General features: G+C 54.3%; 2 protein-coding genes across 2 annotated transcripts in view; one reads left to right on the top strand and one right to left on the bottom strand.

Moving 5' to 3' along the window:
* CDH23 (cadherin related 23) overlaps positions 1-26,902 on the top strand; it is a 388,293-nt gene that overhangs the window by 319,360 nt on the left and 42,031 nt on the right. The gene's annotated exons all lie outside the window — the stretch shown is intronic.
* VSIR (V-set immunoregulatory receptor) lies at positions 147-25,494 on the bottom strand. The gene is made up of 7 exons (XM_052639319.1): positions 25,304-25,494; positions 14,049-14,474; positions 13,164-13,220; positions 7,035-7,142; positions 3,080-3,107; positions 1,579-1,775; positions 147-1,410 (listed from the first exon to the last, which is right to left on the bottom strand). Exons 1-7 carry the CDS (start codon positions 25,383-25,385, stop codon positions 1,373-1,375), a joined length of 936 nt encoding a protein of 311 aa, XP_052495279.1. The 5' UTR covers positions 25,386-25,494; the 3' UTR covers positions 147-1,372.

Raw genomic sequence — 26,902 nt, 5'->3', positions numbered from 1 at the left:
AGCGTAGGCTGCTGGCAGACGAATGCCCAGTTGAAATGACACGCTCCACAGGGCAGTGCCCGGGGTGCCTGTCTAGTTCAAATGGCCCCACCACCCATTTTCACCCCACAGGGTACAGAGATTCCCTCCCCACTCCTCTCCGCGCTTTAAAACTCTTTAATTGAAATTCCACAAAGGATTCCCCTCCTATTTGTATATAAAGACAAACCCGGGTCATGCCTGAAGCAGGAGATGGGAGCAGAGGGTCGAGGGCAGAGCAGGCCCAGACTTTCTGTGGACACGCCCGCTCCTCCCACCCAACAGGGTCCCGCTGCCCTGATGGCTCAGTGGAGAGTGACTGGAACAGAGGTCCTCGAAGACTGGGGGTGGCGGTGGAGGGCTCCCTGGGCCTCAGGCACCTCAGAAGCAGAGTAGGGATTTCAACCCAGCTCTTACAATCTGTCCGTGGGGTTTTTACACTGTCACCCACGTAGTTTTTAATAGCACCCCCTCTTCACACTGAGAAGTCGTCATAGTTTGGGCAATACATTATGTGGTCACCAGCTCTCTTAACCACAGGGAGAGGGGAGGAGCCCTCTCCTCTGAACCTTCCCAGCAGGCCCCCGCCCCCCGCCAGCCCACTCTCCCTCCACTCACCACTATGGCGGGCGGCAGTACAACCTCTGACCTGGCTCCCATTGCCCGAGATGCCAGTTGGCTCACAGTGGTCACCGTGCCCCAGGGTGTACTTCCTGTTTTGGGGCTTCCGGCCAGTGCATTCTGGGGACCCAGAGTACAGGCAGTGGGAACCCCAGATTTGTTTAACCAGTTGATAGCCCCTCAAAGAGTCTGCTGGTTAGAAGGCAGCCAGGTCAGGCAGGCCTAGCCCCAGAGCCTCATGATTACAGAGTGAGTCTGATGGATGAGCAGTCTCAGGCGGGAGTGGGGAGCCAGGCCCACCACAGTGGGAAGAGTCTCTGCACATCTTGTGTCTCGGGCCTGGAGGGTGGCACTGGGAGGTCTGCCCAGTGCGCATCTATACTCTCAGGTCTCAGGGCTTATGTCCCAGAGAGAGAGGCTGCCACGGGAGCTGGCAGTCCTGGGGCTTTGAGAACAGAGGTCATCTGGCATCAGTAGCTGGTGAATTTCAGGTCCCTGGGGTGGGATCCAAGCCTCTCACCATCCTTGAGAGAGGGGCTGGACTGTCCAACACCTTCTCCCTTCTGCCATCCAGAGAGGTGGAAGATCTGGCCATCAGGGGTATTTCAAAGAGTCTGAGCTTACAGCTTGGAGGGAAGAAACCAGGGCCGAAGGGACCAGTAAAAGGGCCAGCCCTGGCTCAAATGCCCCTGCCCCAGACCCAGCCACAACTTCCCACGGGCCCCCAGCTGGTTTAGACGGCCTCAGAATTTGGGGAGTCAGGGACAGGGTCTGCAAAAGAAAGGAAAAGCAGAGTGAAGGGGGGCTCCTCTATCTGTCATCCCCCCCCCCACCCCCGCTGCAATCCCACACTCTGAGGCTGTGAGGATTCCCAGGAAGGTGGGGAGTGTGGCCGGTACACTGCCGGTCACAGCGCTGTTGGGGAAGAGAAGCACTCACCTAGGGAGGGGAAGAAGACATCCCCGGGGCCCGGTGGAGACAGAGGAGTGTTGGGCTCAGACAGCAGGTGCCGCCCAGACTCAGAAGGCTGCCGCTGGGCCATGTAGGACAGGGGCTGCCTGGGCTTGGCCTCCAGCATCCCATGGGAAGGTGGAGAGGTCTCAAAGCCAGGGTTTTCAATTCCTTGAATGTTGTTGCTGGAGAAGCAGGATAGGAGGTCATGCGTGCTGCCTGGGCTAGGCCTCTGACCTCCCACCTGGCCTGCCTCACTTCTCTCCCCTCACCTCCCCACCCTTCCCCTCACCTGCCTTCCCACCCTAGGCCTCGGAAGCATCTCCTAGCAGGAAGGGAGGCTCCAGGGCCAGGGAGGAAAAGCTGGGCTGCACTCCCCACCTGCCCTGAGCTGAGGGCATTTGACCATCTGTCCCCAGGCCCAGGAAAGAAGCCCCAGGTAAGAGCGGCTCTAGGACACTGGCCTCTTGAATCAGGGGACAAGTCTCTCTTTGGTCAGTAGAATTAATGGCCTTAGGACTGATCGTCCCCACAGCTTGTCTTGAGCTAAAGGGAGACCTTCTTCCTCCCTAGGAGTGGGACAACCTCTGAGGACCGCTCTAATTCTGAGATGCTAGCAGGATCTAGCTAAGACTTCCTGTGACCTGTCTTAAATATCATCCCTTTCAGACACCAGGGAGGAGCTCTGAATTTGGTGTTACATGTACTGGGGCCAAGTTTCTGAGCATGTCCTGTTCCCAAGGATGCCCTCCATGCCAGGCCCAATGCCAGCTTCCTGCCCAGGGCACACCACACACACTCCCCATCCACTCCATCCCCAAGCTGCCCTCCCCACCACCACGATGTCTGAGCTAGGTCAGCCTCTGCCCTTGTGGCCTGACTGCTTTCTCCTTGGGGTGTCCTGCACTCCTTGGGGCCTCAACTCCACATGTGCTGACCTCCTTTGCATGTTTCAGGGTCTGCCTGGGTTTAGCTGCTTCCTCCCCTTCCCCACCCCAGCTGACCACTGAGGCCCAAAGGTAGGTGCACTGCTCATCCAAGCAGCGTTGGAGCCAGCCAGCTGGGTGAGGGGTGGCAGGGCAAACAGCCAGTTGGCACAGATGGCAGATGGCAAATGCTCTTCTAACCAGCTGTGCCAGGCAGCTAAACCGGGGCCCTACTGCACGGACATACCTCCTTCCTGACAGCTGGCCCAGAGCGCAGGGAGGACCAGGAAGTCCATGTCTGTGTTCTCAGCCCCATTGTGATATAAGCAGTGACCAGAGAGGAGAGGGGAAAGAACCTACTGGAGTTAGGAGAATCAGTCTGTCCTGGCTATAAAGTTCCCCCAACCCCTTCCGCATTAACTGCTGTATAAGAAGCTGGGTGTAGATAGATACTGCCCAGCAGAGACCACAGCCCAGGGAAGGCAAGGAGAGAGGCTGCCAGACTTTGACTGGGATGGCACAGTTGTGGCAAGTGTCCGCAGGAAGGTCTCCATGGGCCTTACCTGTCCATCCGCACCAGTTCCTGGGCACCTAGGGACAGACAGAGCAGCTGGTCACAGAGGGTAGGCTTTCCCAGACAGCATCCTGGCCCTCGCTGGCAGACACCCCTCGGGAATGGGAGTGAACCTGGGCAGGGCCGTGCTCAGCCCCGGATCCCACTTCTGCTCCCTCAAGAAGCCAGGAGGTCAGTGTTGTGTGTCTACCCAGCAGGTGGGGCCTTGCTCAGCGGCCCGTGTTGACCCATGATAAATTAAGCTTGGGATGCATTTGACAAGCGTGTGGGGCAGCTAGGAAACCAAAGGCAGCGGTGGTGATGTTAGGCACTCAGGATCAACCAGAGGCCTGGCTCCTGAACTGTTGTTTCCTGTGTGGCCATTTGTCACGTTCTGGTCGTCAGCCATGATTTACTGGGCAGGAGTGTTGCAAGGTCAGTTCCTGATTAGAGTTCCTGGTCCCCTCTGTTCTGTCCTCTGCATTGCCTAATAGGGTCAACATCTCTCAGAGGAACCCTAGAGGGCCTGAGACTTCATCAGTTCTCAGCCGGGCTACCACTCTCTACCCTGCAGTCAAGCTGCTGCCACCCAGCCCCACTGTGGAGGTTCCCCATCCCACAAACCAGCCACCAACCAGATGCAACTACCCCAACTTCCCTCTTTCTGGCAGCTCCCCACGTACTCCCACAGACCCTTCTTGTTTTTTTTTTGAAGAGTTTTGCTGCGCATTACGATGGGGAAACAAGTGGTGGGGGAGGGGCGCAGAAACAGTACCCACGGGAAGTTGCATACAAGTTCCTGAAATCCCGCGGTATCGGAATCATGGCTGCTTGTTTACCAGGGCGACTCTGTGTGGTACGTTGCATACAAGTTCCTGAAATCTCGTGGTATCGGAATCATGGCTGCTTGTTTACCAGGGCGACTCTGTGGAGCTTCCTGCAGGCCTCTGCCTTCCCTCAGCTCATCCTCTCCTCTGCCCTTGAAGAAACCAAGTCTGCCTGATACTAGGGAGGCTGCCGGGCCCGTGGGCCTCTGTGGCACCCTGCCTGCCTCAGTGCTCCCAGCACTTTGTTGCTGTTGCTCAGTCCTCAGCCATATCCAACTCTGCGACCCCATGGGCTGCAGCTCGCCAGGCTTCCCTGTCCTTCACTATCTCCCAGAGCTTGCTCAAAATCATGTCCATTGAGTCAGTGATGCCATCCAACTGTCTCATCCTCTGTCGTCTTCTCCTGCCTTCAATCTTCCCCAGCATCAGGGTCTTTTCCAGTGAGTAAGTCCTTCGCATCAGATGGCCAAAGTATTGGAGCTTCAGCTTCAGCATCAGTCCTTCCAATGAATAGTCAGGATTGATTTCCTTTAGGATGGACTGGTTGGATCTCCTTGCACTCCAAGGGACTCTCAAGAGTCTTCTCCAGCACCACAGCTCAAAAGCATCAATTTTTTGATGCTCAGCCCTCTTTATGGTCCAGCTCTCACATCCATACATGACTACTGGAAAAACCATAGCTTTGACTAGACGGACGTTAGTCGGCAAAGCAGTATCTCTGCTTCTTATTACGCTGTCTAGGTTTGTCATAGCTTTTCTTCCAAGGAGCAAGCGTCTTTTAATTTAATTTAATTTCCCAAGCCTTGCTCTTTCTCTTCTTTCTGAGTGTGGCTTACTCCCAAGCACTCCCTCCATGCCCAGCTCTGTGGCAGCACCCTGCCTGGAGCACACCACACACAGTCCTATCTCTGAGCCACCACCCGTGCTCCAGGCCACTCAGCCTCTACCCTGGGGCCACACTCCTGCTGTGTCCCAGGTGACTTCTGCTGCCATAATTCCATCAGCTGCTTCTCTAAAATCTGGATCAAGAAAAATGACCCGAATCTCCACTTGCTCTCCATTTCATACCTGGTTTTTCTAGAATCGTCCCCTCTGGCATCACGTGTGTCTGTCTCTAAACCTTCAACCACATAAGTCTTTTTTTGGAGAGGACAGAGGACTGGCCTCAAAAATATTTATTAGGAGATAAATGACTGATACCTTCCTGTTACTGCATGTATTAAATCTGGGGATAAGATGCTATGAAGTTGTCATCCATCGTGAAAATGGAATTTGTTGAGAGTTTCAGAAGGCGTGCTCGTCATTGGTCATGGCATAGCCCTGGCTGGCCCACCGCACCCCCTCGAGCTTTCTTTCACTCCAGTTTTTCAGCACCCAGCTCATCTGTCCCTTTCTTTGTGAAGCCCTCAGTCTGCAGGTCTCCCAGTACCTGCAGCAGGAGATACTGGGGGCTGACCCCAGGCTGCTCGTGTCCTCAGGACACGGCCACAGCGTTCCGGCCTGGGGGTGTCCCCTCTCTGGTTTTCCTTCCTCCTGCCTGGGACACAGGCAGAGCCCTGGCCCAACCCCTGGGGGGCCCCGTGAGGATCAGCAGTGCCCCTCCCCTACCCCGCGCCCGCCTCCGCCGGGAATTTGTTTTCCCCGTTCCTGGGGGCTTCCTGGTGGCTCAGAGGGTAAAGCAATGCGGGAGACCTGGGTTCAGTTCCTGGGTCAGGAAGATCCTCTAGAGAAGAAAATGGCAACCCACTCCAGTATTCTTGCCGGAAAACCCCATGGACAGAGAAGCCTGGTGGGCCACAGTCCGTGGGGTCACAAAGAGTCGGAGACGCCTAAGCAGCTTCACTTTCAGTTTCCTGTTCCCTGATGGAGGCGGACCTATGGTCTGGAGTAAGAGGGGACAGAAAGCACCTCTTTTGCTGGGAGCCAAGCCTGCCTGAGCACGGCCCCTCCTCATCCCTTCCCCACCTCCATGGAAGCGCTCCACGGATGAGCAGGAGCTGAGGGTGGCTCTGTAGCCACGCCTCTCCCTGGTTCATCTGCTGGGTTCCTCTTTCTGCTCCAGATCTCTTCACCTTCCCCAACCCTGGGGTGTTTGTGTAGATAAACTGTGGTAGGCTTTGTGAGAGGAATAGGGCCTCCTGAGGGGTGGGGGAGAGTGACCCACTGAAGAGGGACAGAGGGATGTCCAGTTGTTCCAGTCCAGCCAAAGCCCCCCTCAGTTACCTCCTGCTGCGGACAGCAGGGGCGGGGGGCGGTGCGGGAAGAGGTTGGCGAGGCCAGGCAAGGGCGCCCGCCCTCCTGCTCTAGGAGGGCTGAGGCTGGCTGAGGCTTGTGGGTGGAGTCGAAGGAAGGGCAAAGGGCACTGTCACCCGAAGAGACAAGTGAAAAGGCATCACAGCTGGAAACCTGGCTCCACCACATGCTCATAAGTGGTTCCTTGAGGGAGCTCCTTAGCTGCTCTGTGCCTCAGTTTGCCCAGCTTTAAAACGGAGCCAGTAGTAAGACTGGACTGTGTTAGGAGGAGCACATGAGAGAATGTACATAGCAGACTGGACATGGTACCTGGCACAGCAATCCTGCTAGTTAGGGGTCCTCAGCTACGATGCTCATGCGGAGTGTTTTTATTACGCGGTGGAACTATGCTCCCTGAAAACCACTGAGTTGAAAAGCATTGAGTCTGAGTCTTACTCACTAAGTTTTATAACATTTGGTTAGTTATTTAACCCTGCTGATCTTAGGTTTGTGACCTGTAAAAGGAAAGAGTTGAATCTAGTTATCTCGAAGATCCCTCCCAGTTCTGATAATCCAAAGGTCATTTTGTCCCAACTGTTGCTACAAAGACAAACCCACCTATATGTTAAAGCAGGTCCCCCAGCAATCTCCGAGTGACACCGCTTTCATAAACAAGTTTCAGCTACTTCATAAGACTGCTCGTTCATTCGACAGATCCCTGTTGAGTATCAAGCCAGCACTGCCAGGGGCCAGTGGGTCCCCTCCTCTCCACCACGGAGCCCAGCTCTTATCTCTTGAAGAGCAGAACTGGGTCAGCCTTTCGCCTTGGCTCTTCCCTGTGGCTGAGCGGGACACTGGGGCAGGTCACTCACTCCCCACCTAGCCCAGGCAGACGGGGATACTCACGGCGGTTGGAGGCCACCTGCCTTTGCTTGTAGACCAGGAGCAGGATGAGGGGGAGGCAGAGAATACCCACAATGCAGGCGCTCGTAGCCAGAGCAGCAGCCGTGATGCCTGAATGGACAGAGGCAGCCAAGTCAGGCCCCACTCCCGTTACTCCTCCTGAGGGAAACTGAGGCCCAGAGAGGGAAGGCCCAGCAGGATGGGGGCCCGCCTTCACCCAGGCCCCACAGCTAGACCCGCAGTGACCTGCAGAGGCGTGGAAGGTCTGGGAACCCCAAGAGGGCCAGAGCACCCAGGAATCAGGCCAGGCGCTTACGGCTGAGGCAGCTACAGGGGAGAAAGAGAAGGGGCCTCCTCATAGCCTGCAGGAAACATCTCAACCACCTGGGGCAGGTGGTTGCTCCCTGAAGAGGAGAGCAGGCCCTTCACAGGCCCCATGTCACAGAGCTCAAGGTCGAAGGAAGCCCGAGAGATAAAAAACTTGTGCAAACAGAGGAGTGGTGATAACTACACAACGAGAATGTAATGAGTGCCGTTGAGCCGTACTCTTAAAAATGGTTAAAATGGCAATTTTATGTTATGTATGTTCTATCACAATGAAAAATGAATGAATGAAAAGCCCTGTTTATCCCCTGAGAGATCCCTTGGCTCCAAGGACAGGGCCTCTAAAAGTGATCTCACATGTACCGTTCACAGGGAAACATCTTGGGGCAGGAACTAGGGAAATGTGAATCCTTGTCCAATTTAAATATTTTTAAGCTTTCGAAATTACACGCACACAAATTTACACTTTTTTTTTTTAATTCAACATTTTCTTTCTCCACCTGTACCTGGGCCCCCTCCAGAGACATAATCTAGATACATTCTCCGCATGTACAGCATATATGGGATCACATGACAACTGCTTTTCCCACTTAGCACAGCTTGGACACCGAGAGCTAGCTGTATTGGCACAGAGATCTAGCTCATTCCGCCTAGGGCTTATCACGGGGCTCACCTAAGTTTATTGAAACAGTCCCCTACTGGTGCCTATGTAGGTTGCTTCCATTCTCAGCATAACTAATAATGTAGCAATGAACTTGTATAGGCATCTTTGCTCACTCAGACAAGTACATCACTACATAAAACCTAGTAGTGAAAGTGCTGAGCCAAAGAGTATGTGTATTTTTTTTTTTAGGCTATTGCTAAATTGTCCTGCAAAAAAAAAATAGTTGTACCGCTTCATGGTCCCATCCACAGCATGGGAGGTTTTATTTGAGTCCATCTGCTGACTCCAGGAGTTTAGCTGGGAACAGACTTGCCCTCAGAACCACAACCAGCATAAATGCATTTCCTTCCCAATTTTAGCCCTTCCCTCTGACAAAAAAACAATGGGGTAGAATACCTTGTCACAGCGTCAGCTTGGCCCTGGGAGCTTTGGGGAGGTGAACGGGCTCATTGTTGCCTTTGCACTACTTATTTGGGTATAAAGGCTTGTTTTTTATCTCATTGTATTACTGAACAACCCGACAGTGTAAACAAGCTTTCAGAGGGTTTGTTCAGACCTCGGAAGAGAAAAAGCTGTTTTCGGGTGCGTTAGAAGTACCCGCCGGTACAGGGACAGTTGCTCTGTTGTTACAAAGCAAGTTCAGCTCCACATTAAAGCAGGCTCCCCACATATCTTAGCGAGGCTGCACTTTGATGCAGAGTACTGAAAGTAAAACATTTTATAATTCAGACATCTGAGTACCTCTGAACTCCATCACAGGACCTTATTGTGGGCACTGAGAAAACGGCTGCAAAGCACCCTTCTCTGGTCATCAAAGCAGGTGTCCTCCAGACTGGCGTTAAGCAGCGTACGGTGTAGCCAGTTGGTGACCACTGAGCTTCTTGGCCCAACCTCTCTCCTGACTGTGGTCCCCAAGCAAAGACTCCCTCTCTTTGGCCCCTCTAGGGGATCAGGTCTTGGTTTCCTTATAGCCTGGGCTAGGAGTTGAGGCTAGGCCCAGGGAGCAGGGTTTGGCTGGAGTTTTGTGGGCCAGCTGCCCTCTGAGACCATGGGCTCCTCTGCAGAGCGCAGCCTCGCCGCAGCTCCCCACCCCGCCCCCCATGTGTGGCCAGTACCTGGGGCAGAGTTGGGGAGGTGTCTGGTCCTGTAGCCATCCAGAGGCAGGCTCATGCCGAGAAGGTGATCAGGCACTGGCAGAGGCAGCTGCCCAGCCAGCACCAAGCAGTGTGCCAGGCCCTTACAGAGCGGGGTGGGATAGAAGGGGCTCAGCCTGCTCAGCGAGGCTTTGTCCAGGGCCTGTCAGTACCCAAGGGTGTTTACGGAGGAAGGGGTTCAGCAGGACTGCCTGGTTCCGGGGAGGGGGCTGGATGAAAGCATACATCTGCTGTGCTGCGGGGTGGAGAGGTTGCTTCTCGGGGAGATGGGCTGTCCAGCCTCCTGGCGCAGGTTCAGTGAAAAACCACAGCCCCTCAGCAGCTCGGGGCTCCTGGGCTCCTTCGGTACCGGCTTCCTCATCCCACTCCTCTCTTATCACCTCCCCTGCCGCCTCAAGCTGATATGGGGATTTCATGCACCAGCTACCTTCCTCCTCCCCCAAGATATTAGGAAATTGGGGCTGCAGTTTGCTGCTGTCGTTACTGTTCAGTTGCTAAGTCACGTCCAGCTCTTTGCAACCCCACGGACTGCACTTAGAGAAGGGAAACTAAAGAGCTTCTTGGCTGGAAGCATCATTAACTGATCTGGTACCAAGGCTGGCTGTGGAGCCCCTGTCTTTATAGCAGGGACTGGGGTCTTTCCAAACGTAAGTGCAGCAGAGGGCAGGACCCAGCAGTCAGCCCTGGGACCTCCTAAGCACATGGATCACCAGGCGAATGTTTCACACTGTTAGAAAACAGGATATGCGTCCACCTGCCATCTACTTGCCATCCTGCCTTGGTACAGGGGAATGGATGAGGTGATTTGGGAAGCCAGGCCTAGAACTGCACATTAGAAGTAATAATAGCCAACACATACACAGCACTTACTCTGTGCCAGGCATGGTTCTTAGTGCTTTCTTTACACAGAGTACCTCATTTTAGCCTCAGAACAACCTTAAAAGTATACATACAACCATGATCTCCATTTTACAGATGAAAAAACCAAGGCATAGGGAGGTTCAGCAACTTGACTGATTTCAGGATCTGTGCTCTTAACCACTTCACCGCACTGCCTTTCATTAGAATAGACTCAAGTTGCAAATACGGCCAGCTTAGTACTTAGCTTCGGAGAAGGCAATGGCACCCCACTCCAGTACTCTTGCCTGGAAAAGCCTGTGAACGGAGGAGCCTGGTAGGCTGCAGTCCATGGGGTCGCTAAGAGTCGGATACGACTGAGCGACTTCACTTTCACTTTTCACTTTCATGCATTGGAGAAGGAAATGGCAACCCACTCCAGTGTTCTTGCCTGGAGAATCCCAGGGACGGGGAAGCCTGGTGGGCTGCCGTACTATGGGGTCACACAGAGTCGGACACGACTGAAGTGACTTAGCAGCAGCAGTACTTAGCTTTTTTTTTTTCTTTTATTAGTTGCCAACAGTTTAAAATTGAGAGCTCAAGTAAAATCTGGACTTCTGACTTTGCTTGAAAATTTAGTGACTCTGGCAACCCTGGGCCCCTCTCCTGGCGTGTGACAGTTGGAACTGCATGTACAAACTGGCAGCTGGGTTTTCACCAGTCTCTGCTGCTCCGTACTGTCCTCCCCACCAGCTCCCTGGCCTGTGAGCATTCAGTCTTGGACCCCTGACTCAGCACCTTTGATAACATGGGCTGCCTCCCTGCGAGTTGGAAAGGGACACGCGTGCTCCCGCTGCTCAGTGGACACACGGTACCCAGAGAACAGAAGCACTGTCAAAGCACCCACACCCCACCCCAGAGTATAGCTGGGTTTCCTTTCATCTGAGACTACTTCCACCTTAGTGCCAAGACTCCTCACATCTGTCGTCTCCAGACCGCCAGAACCCAGACTCTGAAAGGGGACTCCAGCCTTTAAGAAGCTTTCAGATTGACACTTTACCCCTGCCCTTGACAACTGGGACAGAAGCGAACGTGTGCCTGTGGCCATTAAGAAGCCAATTCCCTGCAGACAGTAGTTCAGGGAAGCAGGGAGCAGAGTGAGGCTGCCCATCCCATGACTTGGAGAGGAAGGAATATGTCAAAACCTGAGAGCCGAGGTGCCCAGCAAAGGAAGCCTGACCTTCTCTCAGCAGTCAAGTTCTGCCTCACCCTTGGGCTCTTATCAGTCAAACTCCTGGAACTCCCCAGGTGACTTCTGTTCCTTTAACTCCAGCAGCTGCTGCTCTCGAGTCTAGAGCAAGAAAAATGACCCAGATCGCCACTCCCTCTCCATTTCACACCTGGTTTCTCTGACACTGTCCCCTCTGGCATCTCTTGTCACTATCTCCAAGACAGCTGACTTTCAGAAAATGAGTGCTTTTCTGAAAATGAATGGCTTTCAGAGGGGAGGGCCCCAGTACTCAGGCAGGGTTTGCACACTGAGAACCAGGTTGCTCTGGCTTCTCCTCTTGGCTCTGGGAGACTAAGAACCACTCACTTCATCCATCTGAACCTCAGTTTCGCCATCTGTGAAATGGGAGCAGTGGCAGAGTTGTTCTGCAGGAGCCCTTGGAGGCAGAAGTGGGACTGGGGGGTTGCTCATAGTAGAAGGGGTGATGGGGAAGTGAACACTCAGGGACCCACCAGGTGAGGCTTACCCTGTCCTGTGCACAGCACGTGTGTGCACACATAGTCGTGAGGCTGCCGCATGGGCAGGAAGGGGCTGCCGAGGGTGGGTGTGGGGGGGGGGGCGCTCTCCACCCTCCCCAGGGAGCCACCAGTGGAGGAAGTGAGGAAGGCAGCAGCTTGGTGCGAGGCCACACATGAGCTCTGTGGTGTGCAGGCGAAGAGGCTTGTTCTTAGTTTCTTAGTTCCATGTGGGTCTGGCTCAGACCAAAAGTGTGTTCTAATTTTATTCCTGGCTAGTCTGTTTGTTGTTTCAAAAAAAAAAAAAAAAAGAATAGTTTGAATAGAAAGTCACCATGGCCTCTGAGTGGGGGGTTGGCTTTGGCTGAGCTCCCTGGCTTCAGCTGTGATGGATGTCCTTCTGGAGGGCAGGGAGAAGACCTGCACTTTCGTGTCTCAGGACCTAGGCAGGAACTGGTCCGGACTGGATGCCAAATAAATACTAATGGAGAGAAGGCTGAGGAAGCCAAGAACCCCTCCTGTCAGAAGAGAGGGCACCCCTAAGACATCTCCCCTTTGCTGTCTCCAAGCTGCTGGGTATTCTCACCTGGACTGCTAGTGCCCAGGCATCCCTCGGAGCAATGCCCCTGCCCTCCATGGGTACCTCTGGCCAAACACCAGGGGGCTGACTGCCACCCACCACCCTGTGTAGCCAATCTCCTTCCCCAGCTGTGCGCACCTCACCTCCAGAAGGCGGGGTGAGCATAGTGCCAGCTGCGCTTTCCTTGTGGGATGCGTGAATTGAGGCCAGTAATGTCACCTCTCTGGGCCTCTGTTTCCATGAGTGTGCCATGAAGTTGGTGACACCTACTTCACAGGGTTCTTGTAAGAAGCCACTAAGATACCAATACTTAGAAGGACTTAGCACACTGCCTGAGATATAGTAGGAGCTTTAGGAAAGGTCGTTCTGTTCCCCTGCCTCAGCCTCTCCCTCCGCCCTCTCTACACACATGGAACAAGGTTGAGTCCAAGCCAGGAGGACCCACACACACACCGCCCTCCTTCCCATGTGGCAGAGGAGTGGTCCCCACTGAAAACAAGCTCGGCAGCCTGTGGCACCCAGTATCTATCATGGGGGCACTTGACCCAAGGTCACTGCCAGGGCACAGCCTCACCCAAGAGTCAGGGGTCGGACTCAGAAGCCAGCTTCCTCAAACTTCAGGCCTTAGAAGGGGCGTGGGCTTCTGGGGGCTGCAGCCCAATGGCTCAGGTGAAGGAGGAAGCAAAAGGGAGGGGCGGCAGCAACAGAGGAGGAATGGGGTTCTGTGGGCTTGGGGTGATGAGGTCAGAGTTCAGAATGAAGTCTGGGTCCAGGGTAAGGACAGAGAAGAACAGAGACTCCAGAGGAGCCAAGAGGTGGTTCCTTACTTTCACTCTCGTTGGAGGAGGGTGGGTACGCGATGCACTTGGATAGTGTTTCGTCGCCTGTGGGAGCAGAGAGAAGGGTCATTAAGTGGGCGTCAGACCCTGGCGGCCAGGAAGACTTGTCCAGGCTGGTATGCCCTGCTCCTGTCACAGGTACCTTTGCTCGTGTCCCCTTGGCAGTGCTGGCCCAGCTGCACACACACACACACAGAGGCATATTTTCACTGCACAGCCAGGCAAGCCCTGCCCATCGCCATGACACCCCCATGGATGTGTGGCTACCTGCCCACACCCACACCTCTATCTAGTCTACTGCCCCTTGTCTTCACACACACACACACACACACACACACACACACACACACACCCCACCCCACCCCCTAACTCACACAGCAGGTCATATATCACAGCCCTGGAATTGTCGTGAGCAGACACACTCCCAGCCCACGTTCATGTGCTTAGTCACTCATTCGTGTCCTACTCTTCGCAACCCCATGGACTGCAGCCCGCCAGGCTCCTCTGTCCATAGGATCTCCCAGGCAGGAATACTGCAGTGGGTTCCCGTTTCCTTCTCCACTAGTTCCTATACTCTCTCCCATCAAAAAACCCCACTGTCTTAAACAGAGCCCTGTATGCCCTTCCTCTCCATCACACCCAGCGACCCAGAAAGAGGTGTTCACAGCTCCACATCCTCACACCGCATCCATCACCCCTGGAGTACCAGCGCCACCCATACAGAATCAGACACCCCCTGGCACAGTGTCACACCACCAGACACACAGCGCCACCCCCTACCAGTCACTTGGTCCTCTCCTCATCCTCCCAGACAAGCTCAGACACCATCCCCACAGTGACAGCCGCCCCCGGCCACCCCACAGAGGGGCTCACCTCTCTGCACCTGCAGCTCCATGGCTCCAAAGAGCCGCTGCTCCGAGTGGTGGTGCCTGATCTCCACCACCAGGCAGCAGTAGAGGCCGCCGTCCAGCAGCGTCAGGTTGCGCATGGTGATGGTGAAGTTGCCATGGTGGTCGGAGGCCGACTCCAGCCCATAGCGCTGGGCCAGATCCTGGCTGCTGTTGGCCTGGTGGCTACTGTGGTGCAGGTGGAGGTCCTGGAACGTGAGGTTGCGGATGGGCCGGCGCTCTGAGCAGACCTGCACCTCGCCCCGCGAGCTGCGGTACCAGGTCTTGTAGAAGGTCACATCGTGCCCTTTAGCCAGGGGGCCCAAGAGCCTGCAGGTGAGGGTGACGTTCTGTCCCTCAGGACACACGTACAGGGAATAGGGCGTGGCAATCTTGAACGCTGTCACCAGGCCTGCTCAGAGAGACGAGAGCCCGTCACCCACCTGAGCCGGCAACACTCCCAGTACCCACCAGAGTAGGGAAGAACCTCGGCCTGGGGCTTCAAAGATATGGGTTCCCCAGCCACAAGCTCAGGGCCAGTCAGCTGACCTCCGCAAGCCTCAGCTTCTTCTTTTGCTCGTGAACCCAGCTCCCTCCAGGCTGTGTGGGAGGAGCCACAGGAGCCTCCCCAGGTGAAGCTGGATGAGGCATAGGCGAGACACCAGGCAGGCAGCAGGGTGGGCCAGGCCCGCAGTGTCCCTCTCCCAGGGACATGTGTGCTGACCCCAGCTCCCGTCCCCTCACTGCAGGCACCATGGCTCTGCCCAGACCTGGCCCCTGGCACTTGCAGTTCCCATGCTCAACATATCAGGTGGGAGAAGCAGAAGGCAGTTTGGGAACAGCAGCCCCTTGCCCTGGACCACCCCTCTGGGGGCCATCAGCATCTACTGCCACTCCTGGGGCCAGCCTGCCCCACACCCCCCTCATCAGTGAGCACTAAGGCACATCTGCCCATGTGAGGCCTGTGCCAGGGGCTCTGTCTCACCTGGATGCTGAAGACAGAGCCTCCCGTGGGAGCTTATGGCCTAGCTGGGTAGACAAGTCCTACATCCTGAGAAAGTAACCCCACAGGACAAAGGGCAAAGCCGCGCCAGCCTTCAGGGCACTTGAAGGAAAGAGGACATGACCTTCCTGGGGATAGGAGACTTCTTAAAGGAAGGAGGGTCTTTGGGGTTGATGGACAGACAGGAGCCCAGCACTTGGGAGGCAGTAAAGCAGAAATACCCGAGGTGTCTCAGGGACGAGGACAGGTGTGAAGAAAAGGTCATCTCATCCAGGCGCCTGCCTGCCACCTGGTCTTCTTAGACACATTTTCTCGTTCATTTTGCTTCAATAAGCAAATGAAGCCATCCCCTGGTCCTCTTTACCCTTCCCCCATCTCCCAGCATGTAACCATGTTGACCCCCCAAAGCACTGGCCCTTTAACAGAAAATTCTGTCTAGCTGTGAGCCTCAGTTTCCTCATGTGTGCAGGGAGGAAAATATTAGCTACAGTGGGGTTGTGAGAGGACAGAATGAGGGAAAGTGGAGAACACGCTATGTGAGCTCTCATGCCCTCTGCAGACAGCGGAGCGATAGCTATAGTTACTAGACATTAGCGATGTTTTCATTTTATTTGGCATCTCAGGGGTTGTTGTGGGCCGACAGGGAAGGAGGGTTTGGAAATATGTACAAGATCCAAATGGATATGCCCCTTCCATTGCCATTGCCTAAACCCAAGATAATAATACCACTTCTTTCCAGACGCCCTCTCCCTGTTTTACAGCATGTCTCCTTACCCCTCCCCAGAGGAGCTGAAAGCCTGGCCCAGTCAGGAGAGAGGCAGCTGCTGTAGCTTTGGAATGGGCTCAGCCTGCAAAGGAGTCCAATAGCTGGGAGTTACATAGACTCTTAGCCTCAGATGCCTCGCTGTAAAACACAGCAGTGGAACAGCTCCCTGCCAGAGTTGAGGCAAAACTACAGATAATTTATGTGAAATGCTCTGAAAGTTGGGGCTTGATACCTGGGAGCTAGATAGGTCTCTAAGTCATTTCTGCAATTCAAAAGACATTTCTTAGGAGTGAAAATAGAACAGAGAAGCCTGCTTTGAATCCTTTCTCACCAAAGTGTGAATGACTGATAACAGCTGTGGCCCAACCTTGGCATGCTTGCATATTTAAAGCAGAGTGTGAGGAGGCAGAAAGACATTTCCCCCAAAGAATATGCCTGCAAGGGTGGAGTTTTAAGCCCCAGAGGGTAAAAAGGACAGAGACGCACCAGAGCCTCCCACTCCTGGCACCTGCGTGTGAGACGGAGCCATGTCTAGGAATCTCAGATTTTTGGGAAGTCATTGCCAAGGTGAGCAAAAACGTCAGAACTTTAGTCAAGATGCTCATCTCCTTTTCAGAGAGAAATGTAGATGTCAAGAAAGGGAAAGTGGTTTGCCTGAAGTTCTGGAGGGTATAAACTCAGAACCTGAAGCATGGGGGCTTCAGGTAAAGAAGGATCTAGTTAGAACTAGAAGAATAATAAATAGGATGGGCATGGCCAACAACCCAGTGAGGCAGGTGTTATTTTTATTCCTGTCTCACCAATGAGGAAACTGAGGCACAGAGATGTTAAGTAACTCACTGAAGTTCACAGAGAAAATACCAGAATCAGAATTAAACTCAAGCACTTAGACACTGTACTAAAAGAAAAAAATTCAGAATTTGGCAGCCCACAGGCCATATTCAGCCTTCAAATATATTTTACTTGAACCTCAAAGTATTTTACTTTTTTTTTTTTTTTGAGATTGCCAAAATTTAAAGACCAAGAATTTGATACGAAAATTCTGACTTCCAGCTTCTCTTTGAAAATCAGAACATTAACACTAAACCCAGCTTTCCAGATGGTACTAGTGGTAAAGAATCTGTCTGCTAATGCAGGAGACACAAGAGACCTGGGCTTGATCCCTGGATCAGGAAGATCCCCTGGAGGAGGAAATGGCAACCCGCTTCAGTACTCTTGCCTGGAAAATTCCACAAACAGAGGAGCATAGTGGGCTACAGTCCATGGGGGTCACAAAGAGCTGGACACAGCTGAGCGCAAGCACACACAGCTTTCCTGTGAGGCACTTGTCAACTGAAACTGAGCAGCAGCCTCCTCTTCCCATGGGGCCCTGGCGCTCTAGCTGGCCGCAGACCCCACCTCTCCCTAATGTTTCCCCCTAGTCTGCTTCACTCTCTTCCCATCAGTGTCCCACGGACATTTGAGTTTCTGGTCCGTGAGTGGGCTCCTTGGTTTCTAACCAGGGAGGCATTCCACTCCCCAAGGCCACTGTCCTACAGATATAACAGTCAGGCTCAGAGAGAAAGTGATCCACCCAAGGCCCCCAGTGGAAACCGAGCTACTGAATGTGGCTGTGCCAATAAATGAAAGTGGGAAGTAGTCACAGAAAGGGCCCTCTGAGGAAGAACAAAAACCCACCCAAAGAGTGGACCTGGATTAGCTCTGCCCTGTGCTCCCCCTTTTCTCCAGCCAGCCATGTGACAGCTCCCACCAGCACTTCTCCTGACTGATACCCCATTTTCCCTTTCCCCAACATTATCTTTATCCCCAGAACTGCCCCCAAGGGTGTGAGCCGAATCCAGATCCAGCAGTATTGGCAGGAGCATGCACACCCTGGGGGCCAGGAGAAGGCTGGCTCAGTGGAGGCCAGGGGCGCAGGTCTGGGTGAGTGGAGGCAGAAGCAAGAAGTGGAGCTCAGAGCCGAGCAGGGTGGGGACTGTCAAGTGGACAGAGGTGTGGATGGGGTGGGGCGAATATGTAGGCAAGATGAGGCTAGCTTGTGGGCAGGATAGGTGTCTGTGAGCACAGGGTGATGGGGCAGGGTGGGAGCAAGCAGCAGGGCCTCCAATGGGGCACCAGCCCAGGGCCTCCCTGGTCCAAGCAGTGATGTTAGGGACCGCAGAATTCCCCAGGAAAGCAGTGGGGACGTGCTTTTCAGCCCAAGAGGCAGTTTCTTTGCAGATTCACAGGGGATCACAGAAGTGGGGTTCAGAGACAGAGCTGGGGAGGGTCATTGCTCAATTCCTGACACCCCAAGCACCCCAGAAGGCCCTCTTCCCCTTTTAGAAAAAGGAGAAGCTACACTGGGCTTTAGGTTTGGGTGTGGGAGAGAGTATTCAGTTCCAGCAAACGGACTGGATGGTGTGGGCCAGATGTCCACAGAACTTGTCCTCGGGGAGAGAAAACATCTTGTTTGTTGTGTCTGAGACTCCAACCAGAATAAGGCCAGGGGCAGCCTGTCCTTAGGTGGACTCGCAAGGGCACAGTGTTAGGGAAAACTACACACGTGCCCCATGCCTTCCACGACTGCACATACACATGTGTGTTATCAGGGGCTATAAATAGCCCAGCTGGAATTATAATTATTTGGTCAGAGGATGTTGCTTATTGTAAGCAGCAGATCCTTTTGGACACCTGGGGCATTGTCGGAGACTGGGGAGGAAGGCCCCTGGCTCCAGGGTGGCCGAGAGCATGTGGAACAGGAAAAGGCCCCAGGCCCTAGGCTGAGCCTGTGCCTGTGTGGGAACCATCCATCACTGTGCTGTTTTTAGGGCCCAGCCCCACCCCACCCCCCCACCACCACCCTGCTGCTGGGTGAGTTTGCAGAAGCACGTGCAGGAAGAATGTTGTGACCCTGGGGTAATTCTAGGTCTAGGATTAAAACTCTAGCCTGGGTGGGCAGATCCCTGGGCCCCAGTCCCCACTTAGCCATGCCCTTACTGTGTGCCTTGGGCAGGTCCCATCCTTCTCTGGGTCTCCCTTTCTTTATCCTATCTTGAGAGACTCCCCACATTCCTAGCCACCTTCCAATTCTGAAACCCTGTGGCAGGTGAGAAAGGCTGTCTTTCTTCAGGGCAGAGAAGGGTGACAAGAATGGGCAACAATACGAAGATGACCACAGGCATTTATGAGCACTTCTTACATGTTAGGACTTGCTGAGCACTTGGCACTCATTTAATTCTCATAACCTCTGAGGTAGCTCTTATTATCCCCATTTTAAAGAGGAAGAAATAGAATTAGAGAGGTGAAGTGATTTGCCCAAGGCCACACAGCCCTATGTGGCTGAACAGAGGCCCACACCTTGGACAAGCCAACACTGCAGACAGGAAGAGCCCTCCACCCCTCCAGCGGGTGGGGCTAACACTTCATCCTCTAGCTACTCAGAGTGAACTGACCTCCAGTTGACTTCTGCGCTCTCCATGCAATCATCCTTGCTCTGCCTCAGACCCAAAGCAAAAACATCATTCTTTCATTCCACAAATATTTACTAAGGTCCAAACTTGAGCCAGGCCCAATGCAGAGAGGCCATGGGGGTGCAGAGTTCCTTAAGGAACTTCCACTCAGAATTCAGTCCTGCTTCTGCCACTTTCTAGCAATGGGACCCTCAGCCACAGAGGGGCTGAGCCTCTTGTAAAAGCTTCTATTCTAGTCTAAGAGAAAGTTCTTGTTTGGCTTCATCTCAAGATGCTAGTTTTTGTGACCCCTTTCCCCCGCAAGCAGGCACCTCGTGAAACCCTTTGGGTGTGCATGGGATGGGTGTGGGGGTGGGGGGGAGGGCATGTAAACAGGCCTGTTTATTTTCCCTGACCAGGCATGAACTTAGCCCACAGTCACCAAGGCAACACCCTGGCCTTTGGAGGTGGGTCCCTGGTTCAATTAGTCAGGCCTAGAAGGCCCCACCCAAACAGCTAGACTCTGTCTAGCTGCTAGGGGCTGTAAGTAAACAGTTACTCATGGCCTGCTATTGCTGGCCCTGTGCTAGATGCAAAAGGCCAGGTCCTCGCCCTCACAGCGGACCCCAAATGGACCCTGCCAGGGCAGTCCATGAGGGTGTAAGGAAAGGCCAGGCTCTGTCTTTATCAAGATGCCGAGCACAGAGGGCAACAGAGGTAAGGACCAATCAGGACTGGTCCTGATTCCAGCGCTAAGCTCCAGGAAGTAGCTCCAGGGCAAGGGGCTGAGGGCCCAAAGCTGGCAGGTCCGCCCGTGGGCCTCCGTAGCCGGTGAGGACAAAGGGCATCTCAGATGTGTTTATTGATACCTCCTCTTGCAGGAAATGTCCATTCACATCAGACCAAGGAGTCTAGGAAGGGGAAGCCAGGCTCTATGGGAGGAAGTGGCATTTCCAGCACCTTGGGAAAGCATCGCTGCCTCTGGGGCTGGAGGCTGCTGGCCAGCACACCTCCCCAGGGAGAGCCTGGGGCTGGCCAGAGCTGTGCCGGTGACCACTTCTCTGGATGGCTCCTTCCTCAGCTCTCCCAGGCCTTCCCTGAGGACGGCTCTGTGTAGCCCAGATTGCCAGCTCCAGCAAGCTCCCCTCAAGATCCTGTGCTTTGAGGACGTCCTGAGGTTCAGGTTCATATCTCTTTGTGCCTGCCCCTCAGTGCAGGAGGCTTGGTGGTCATGGCAGCAGCAGGTGCTTACTCTGTGCCAGGCATCATTCTGATCACTTTTACATTGATTCCCTTATTGAATCCCTGCTCTCTGTGAGGTAGGACTGTGACCATCTCCACTTTACCGATGAGGAAACTGAAGCACAGAGAGGCTAAGTAACTTGTACAAAGTTTCACAAATAGTACTTGGTGGTGCCAGGATTTGAGCCCAGGTCATCTGGCTCCTGAGGTCTGCAGTGTAGAAGTAGCCGAGGATTAACCACGGTCCCCACCTCCTTCCTACAGATGTACAGTGTGACCTGGCCAATGGGGCTGCCAGCTCCCTCTTGGGACAGCCAGCTGGTCCCAGCATGAGGAAAGGACCCAGCTAGAGCCACTGTATTTATTTGGAGAAGGCAATGGCGGGGGGGGGGGGGGTCGGGAGAATTGGGGTCTGGAAGAAGCCCAGATTGGCCTGCTAACCCTGTCCTGGCCTCTTAGGATGGGAAACTGCCCTCCTTCCCTTCTTCTAGGAGAGCTAAACTGCCCCCTGCCACCAGCTGCCACTGCACAGTGGGGAGTTTTCTTTTGCAGTGGAGAGGCGCTGACGGCATCAGCATAAGGAGTTTTACTTTCAGTTTGATGGCATTAAATAACATTGAATCACATAGAGAGAAGGCTATTCCCTTTTCAATTCTCTTTCAGTCCTGATTACATCAAAGAGAAAGTCCTAGTTTGATACCAATGTATCTCCAAAACATCTCTATTATATGCTAAGCTCGTCGTCTTTTCTTCCTTGCAAGGTATAGCAGGCTTGGAGCCTTCTCCAGGCTATAGTTTCCAATCAGAATTTACCATATTTGGTTTTCCTATTATGCACTTTTATGATTTTGTTCTATTTATGGCAAGTGACACTGGCTTTCCATTTATGGCAAGTGATATACAGTTTCCTTTTAAAATCTATTTACCTAAGTAAAAGAAATGAGTAGATTTTTTAAAGTACATATGGTAATAGGCAGACACTGTAGAAATCCCCAAGGTGGTGAAGAAATGGACTGAAGGTCAGGAAACACCATCATGGAATTACCCTTCAGAAGCATGTCTTCAGCTTTGCTGAGACCCTGTCACCCAGCCTACTCAGGGCTCAGATAAAGAGGGAGTGTGTGTTTGTGGTCCCATAGTAAGTGAACAGCAGAGGCAGGACTTGACCCCCTGGTCCCCATGAGAAGTAAGATCCTATGTAGAAGGGTTAAGAGACTAGGCTGGCTTGCTAAGGAGCAGAGCAGCTTCATTACTGAATTATTGGTGTGCACAAAGGTGGCCATTGTTTTTCTCCCTGGGGATGGCCAGCCAAAGTAAAATAGGCTGAACATTAAGCTCAGTTACAAGACCCTAAGAAGGCAAACAAACCCTGGCTTGCCTTGAAATTGCAGAGTCCCCATCTCCAGGGAACCTTAAGAGGAGCCTCTACAGGCACCTGCATGGGCATTTCAGACTCAAAGTGCATAGAGGTGGCACAAAGGGCTGGACTCAGCACCCCAGACCTCCAGGATTCTAGAGAGCCCTGCCCCAGGGAAGCCAGTCAGTGCCTTCCCGTGCTCTGGGCACTCTGTTGGACAGCAAGAGTGCTAAGGAGCTTAGCTAAGAGCTAAGGCAGCAAGGAGCTAAGACAGTAAGCCAGTGGCATGCAGCCATCAAAAGCCAGGAGACAGAATCATACCACACAGCCAGAAGCAGGTGCCAGGTGCTATATTGTGTGTGTACCCTTCGCCACAGCCTCTGGGGGAGGCACTGTCATCGTGCCTCTTGGAGAGATGATAGAACCTGCTCAGGCATGCTGAGCAATGCACAAAATCACAGAGCAGTACAGGGCCATCTTGAGAGGTGAATGGAGGGCTCATTGCCTCCCTGAGCTGGACTGTTAAGTAACGGGTTGTACAAGAAACCCTGGCAGGCAGGGCACACGACTCCAAGTCCCTAGCTTCGCCATTCTCACACATGGTGGCATCAGGAAGGCCTTGCATGTGCCAGCACTGCTACTGAGGGGTCCCCAGGTTCTATCAGAAGCTGTCCCACTGCTCCTGGTCCCCCTCCGCTGGTGAGGCCAGACTGCTCCTGGATGAACAGCTAACTTAAAACCTGGAGCCTCAAACTCAGTCTCTGGGACTTGGTCAGTGCTGGTTGAGGGGTCACTGCCAGTATACCCGATGGGCACTGAGGACCCTTGCCTCCCTCTCTTCTTTCCCTCAGTCTGCTTGGCCCTAAGACCCCCTGTGTGTGTTGCATATAGGGAGGTCACCCCTCAGCAGTGTACCTCCCACTGGGGCCACCCTGTCCCTGGAGGTCAGACCCAAGCAGGGAACCTTTGCCCCGTTTGGGAGAAAAAGAGAGCAACCAGCCCAGCCAGGGGCTCCCCAATATAGCTGGGGACCCCTTTCATGGCCTCAAGGCTGCTTCTCTCCACCCCAGGGCTTCTGGGCAGAGGACTGTGGATTTCCTAAGACTAGTCTTTGCTGTGTCAGAGGCTTGCACCATTGGGTTACTCAACAAGGGCCTGCAACACTGCTTACCATACAGGGAAGGATGGGCTCCTCCTTCTCTAGTGCACCTCCATGGACTAGACCCAGAGTTGGAGACTCCTGGGTCAGCCTGTGAGGTCATGGCAAGGTCAATAACTTCCATAGGCCCTAGGGATGCCAAAGAGGAAGAAGAGGCTCTGCCATCCTTGGGGTCTTCTGGGTCCTGGCCTCCTAGGTACCTCCCTCCACCCATCTCACCCTGAGTCAGGTCCAGGAAAGGGGTATCTGCAACTTCTCCTGGGCTCCTAAGCATCAGGCTCACCACCACCATTCTCCACGGTGCTGGCCCGGCCCCAGGAGCTAGAGAGCATGTCTGCACCAGCCACCCCATCTCACCTTCCCAAAGCATCAATCCTGCCCAGGGCAACCCAATACCTCAGTGGGCTGGTAAGCATCAAACCTGCCCAGGGCAGGAACCTAGCGGCCTGGTAAGCAGGTCTTTTCAGTTCACAGACCCTCTGGGCCATGTCTGCAATTAGGCCTGCCCATCTCTTAGCCCCCTTGGTGCACACTCTACTAGGTAGCAGCATGAATACTCATTAGCACACCCATATTACAGTTAGGAATACTGAATCCCAGACTAGTTCAAACCTAAGAATTCTCATGACTCCTTTCAGTGGAAGACTGCTTCAAACCCTAATTATCTCCCTGAGCTGGGCCCAGGAAGAGATGGAGTACCAAGCTGTCTCTGGGACGTCTCCGGGCTGTGTAGACAACACGAAGCGAGGGGCTCCGAGCCTCCGTGCTGCTGGCTGCTCTGTGAGCCAGTGCCTTGTGCGCTCGTCCTCTGGAGCTCAGTTTCCCAAACTGGGGCTGCTGAGCAGAGAGCAGCCCAGCCAGAGGAGGACCCAGGGCAGGGCTAAGAGAACTGACGGCCTCTCAGGGTCACTTGGAGAGGCTGGGACAGGGCAGGGCTCTGTAGCCAGTGGGCTGCTGGCTTTCCTGCCTGCCACCATCCCCTGCTCCTCTGGGAAACCATGTCTGCCACGAGCCATGGCCTTGGTGCTGAGACTGCTCCCCCGCCCGCTTGGACTCTTCCTGGGGAGCACCCAGTCGAGGGCTTAGGCAGCCATGTCTGCGGGGTGTGGGCTCCCTCCTCCTCATAGGAGGCCAGGCCAGCCTTCCAGCGCTGAGATGGCATGAGCCTTCCTGCCCTCAGTTTCTGAGGTGTTTTCCAGGTTCTCTCAGGCTCCTCCTCTTGCTCTTACCCTGTCGTCCGCTCCCTCCTCTTCTTCCGACTCGCCCACTGGGTCCCGTGCCAAGCTCCCCAGCTCCCTCCTGCCTCCCTCCGACTCCTTGCATGACTCACACTTTCCCTCCGCCTTCCCAGGGAAAAAGTTTAAAAGTTGAGTTCCATAGGCTGCCTGCTGGTCCCCTCCTCCCTCACGATGCAATTTCTCCAATCCTAGACAGACAAGAACTGTCGGCCAGACTATGGGTGCCAGGACCTCCTTTGCCCACCCCCCAACTCAGGGAGCCCCTGTGTCCTGACCAGGATACCACTTAGAGCTGTGAAAGTCTGGACTTTGGAAGAGGAAAGTGACACCTTCCCATGTATGGCTTCTATGTTTGAGCTAAGGAAACTGAGGCCCGAAAGATGCTATAAGTTATCCAAGGAAGGGTCTCATAACTGAGCTGGGAAATGCCCCCATGTTCTCCCCAGCGCATGCCCTACATCAGTCCCCCCGAGGGCAGTTTTGCTAGAATGCCGGGAATCGGCTAACCGCTCAGCACTCAGACCCTCAGAGGGGTGTGCATGTCCAGCGGTAGACCAGTGGCCACACTGACCAGTGCCCACCAAGGCTCAACCGTGAGTGTCACCAGGGTATAGGACAGTGGCTGTGAGTATACAACTCCCCTACCGTGTGAGATCCTGGAGCCCTAAGGCGGGGCAGGGAGATGCCGCAGGTGTCAAATGCCAGGGGCATTCACTAGAACACACTGGGTTGTCTCCACCGGGTCCACCTCCTGTTCGGCAGAAGGTGCTCGTGCCCTGGACTCTCTGGGCTGGGAAGGCTTGGACAGGCAGCCGCTTAGGCAGCTGTCAGCAAACAGATGTGCCCATCACCCAGCCAGGGCACTTGGCAGAGAGCTGCTGCCCGCTGCCAAGTAGTCCTAGCAGCCTCTCTGCCGTGGGGGGTGCGGTGGGTCACAGGGGGCTGAAGGGGGCTCCCAGGGCACCCCTGTCTGACCTGTGACCCCTACCCTGCCCGCTGTGTTCTCCCGGTGCTCCTCCCCCGCACCCAGGCTCGCCAACCTTACCTCGGGAGGCAGCCAGGAAGAAGGCGAGGAGCACAGGCCTCCAGCGCCGGCTGCCAGCCTCCGGGACTGGGGGAAAACCCATGTCGCCGTCGGGCAGAGCTGCGTCTGGCGCAGCGGGGCCAGAGCGGAGCCCAGGGGTGCGCAGAGGGTACTCCTGGTTCGCAGCGAGCGGACGGGACGCGGCCGGCGGGGAAACCTCCGGGCGAGTGAGTGTCGAACAAGTGAGCGCAGACGGCCGCCCGCTCCGGGGGCCCCACAGCACCCCCGGGCGGCCATGGAGGGCACTGCCTCTCCAAGGCTCCACGGGAGGGACTTCCCACTGTCCCGCACGCCTGGCCCTGTAAGGTGGGGGAGCCAGGCAGTATCCCAGAGAGTCAGCAGCTCAGCTTGATTGCTAGTTTCAAGCCTTTTCTTCTCTCCTCTATTCCTGTTTGCAGAGGATTAGTATTGGTGCAAAGCCTGAGAAGTACATCTACGTCTAACTTAGCATCCTCATCATAGATTGTATCAGCCCTCACCCACCAGCAGGGGCTTGTACCGATCACCCTCCAACCCAGCCCAGGTCCTGATATGTAGTAGGCACTCCCAGTAGTGGAATGGATGGATGGAATCTAACTTTTGTAAAGAGCTGGGTGAGTTGGAGAAGGCTCGACTGTAGATTCCAGAGCCTGCAACACTCTTGTGCACATGTATGTACCCATGCATACAGGTGCAGGCTTGGCACACCCCTACACTGGGACATGTGTGTGGGGTGTGTGTGTGTGTGCGCACACAACACTGGGTAGTGTGTCCCATAGAAAATCACCAGCACTCCCCTGGCCCAGGCCCCAGCATCACCTCCCACCTTGCAGCCTCTCTTACTCCCTGTACCTCAGATGTCTGCAGGACGCTCTCACCCATGCCCACCTCTAGCCCTCTGCTCTTGCACCACACCCAGTACTGGCACTCCTGGCAATGTCTCTCTCCTTTCTTCCAAGTTCTTCTTATCGCTCAGGGCTCAACTCAGGCTCTTTCCCTTTACAAAGCACCCTGAATCTCCCCTGAAGGTCTCCAAACAGTCTACACCCCCTTTGTCTACCACACCAAGCCTGGTGTTACCAAACAGCTGGTCTTCCCCCAGGCTCATTTGCTCTGCTGGGCTAGACTATGAGCTTTTGGAAACCAGGGTCTGTCTCTGATGTCTCCGAGTCCCTGGCACAAAACTGGGCATAGGGGAGATGTTTGATACACACTTCTCTGAATGGATAAGTTGATGTATAAGTGAGTAGTGATTTCCCAAATAGAAGTGGAGGTGACAATGGTAAGGGCCAGGGATCAGGGGAGAGGGAGAGCCCAGCACTTTACTGTGTTTATCCCAGCCTAGGTGAAGCTTCCAAAGGCTTTGCCGACCCGTTAAGGGTCTTGACCTCACAAGCAACACCCAGGCTGAAAGGCAAAGTACAGTCAGAGTCCGTGTGGGTCAGGATGGTGAGACTCAAGGAAAGCCAGGAACTCTGAGTGTCCCATGGGCAGACTGGTCCAAGTCAGAGATTCTCTGAATGCTTCCAGCCCTCACTCCCAGGGTAGGAAGAGCTGCAACAGAGGAAGGGTGGGCATCAT

This window comes from Budorcas taxicolor, chromosome 5 (assembly GCF_023091745.1).
Source record: "Budorcas taxicolor isolate Tak-1 chromosome 5, Takin1.1, whole genome shotgun sequence".
Lineage (NCBI taxonomy): Eukaryota > Metazoa > Chordata > Mammalia > Artiodactyla > Bovidae > Budorcas > Budorcas taxicolor.
Note: the sequence above shows the minus strand (reverse complement) of the source record. Positions and strands in the feature narration are given on the sequence as shown.

What these genes read in the sequence shown, in the direction of transcription:
- VSIR (XM_052639319.1), bottom strand. Translation starts at nt 25,385, where the DNA reads ATGGGTTTTCCCCCAGTCCCGGAGGCTGGCAGCCGGCGCTGGAGGCCT. An exon ending in GGAGCTGCAGGTGCAGAGAG is followed by an intron (nt 13,221 to 14,048) that starts GTGAGCCCCTCT and finishes CTGCTCCCACAG; the next exon opens with GCGACGAAACACTATCCAAG. An exon ending in GAACTGGTGCGGATGGACAG is followed by an intron (nt 1,776 to 3,079) that starts GTAAGGCCCATG and finishes CTGCTTCTCCAG; the next exon opens with CAACAACATTCAAGGAATTG.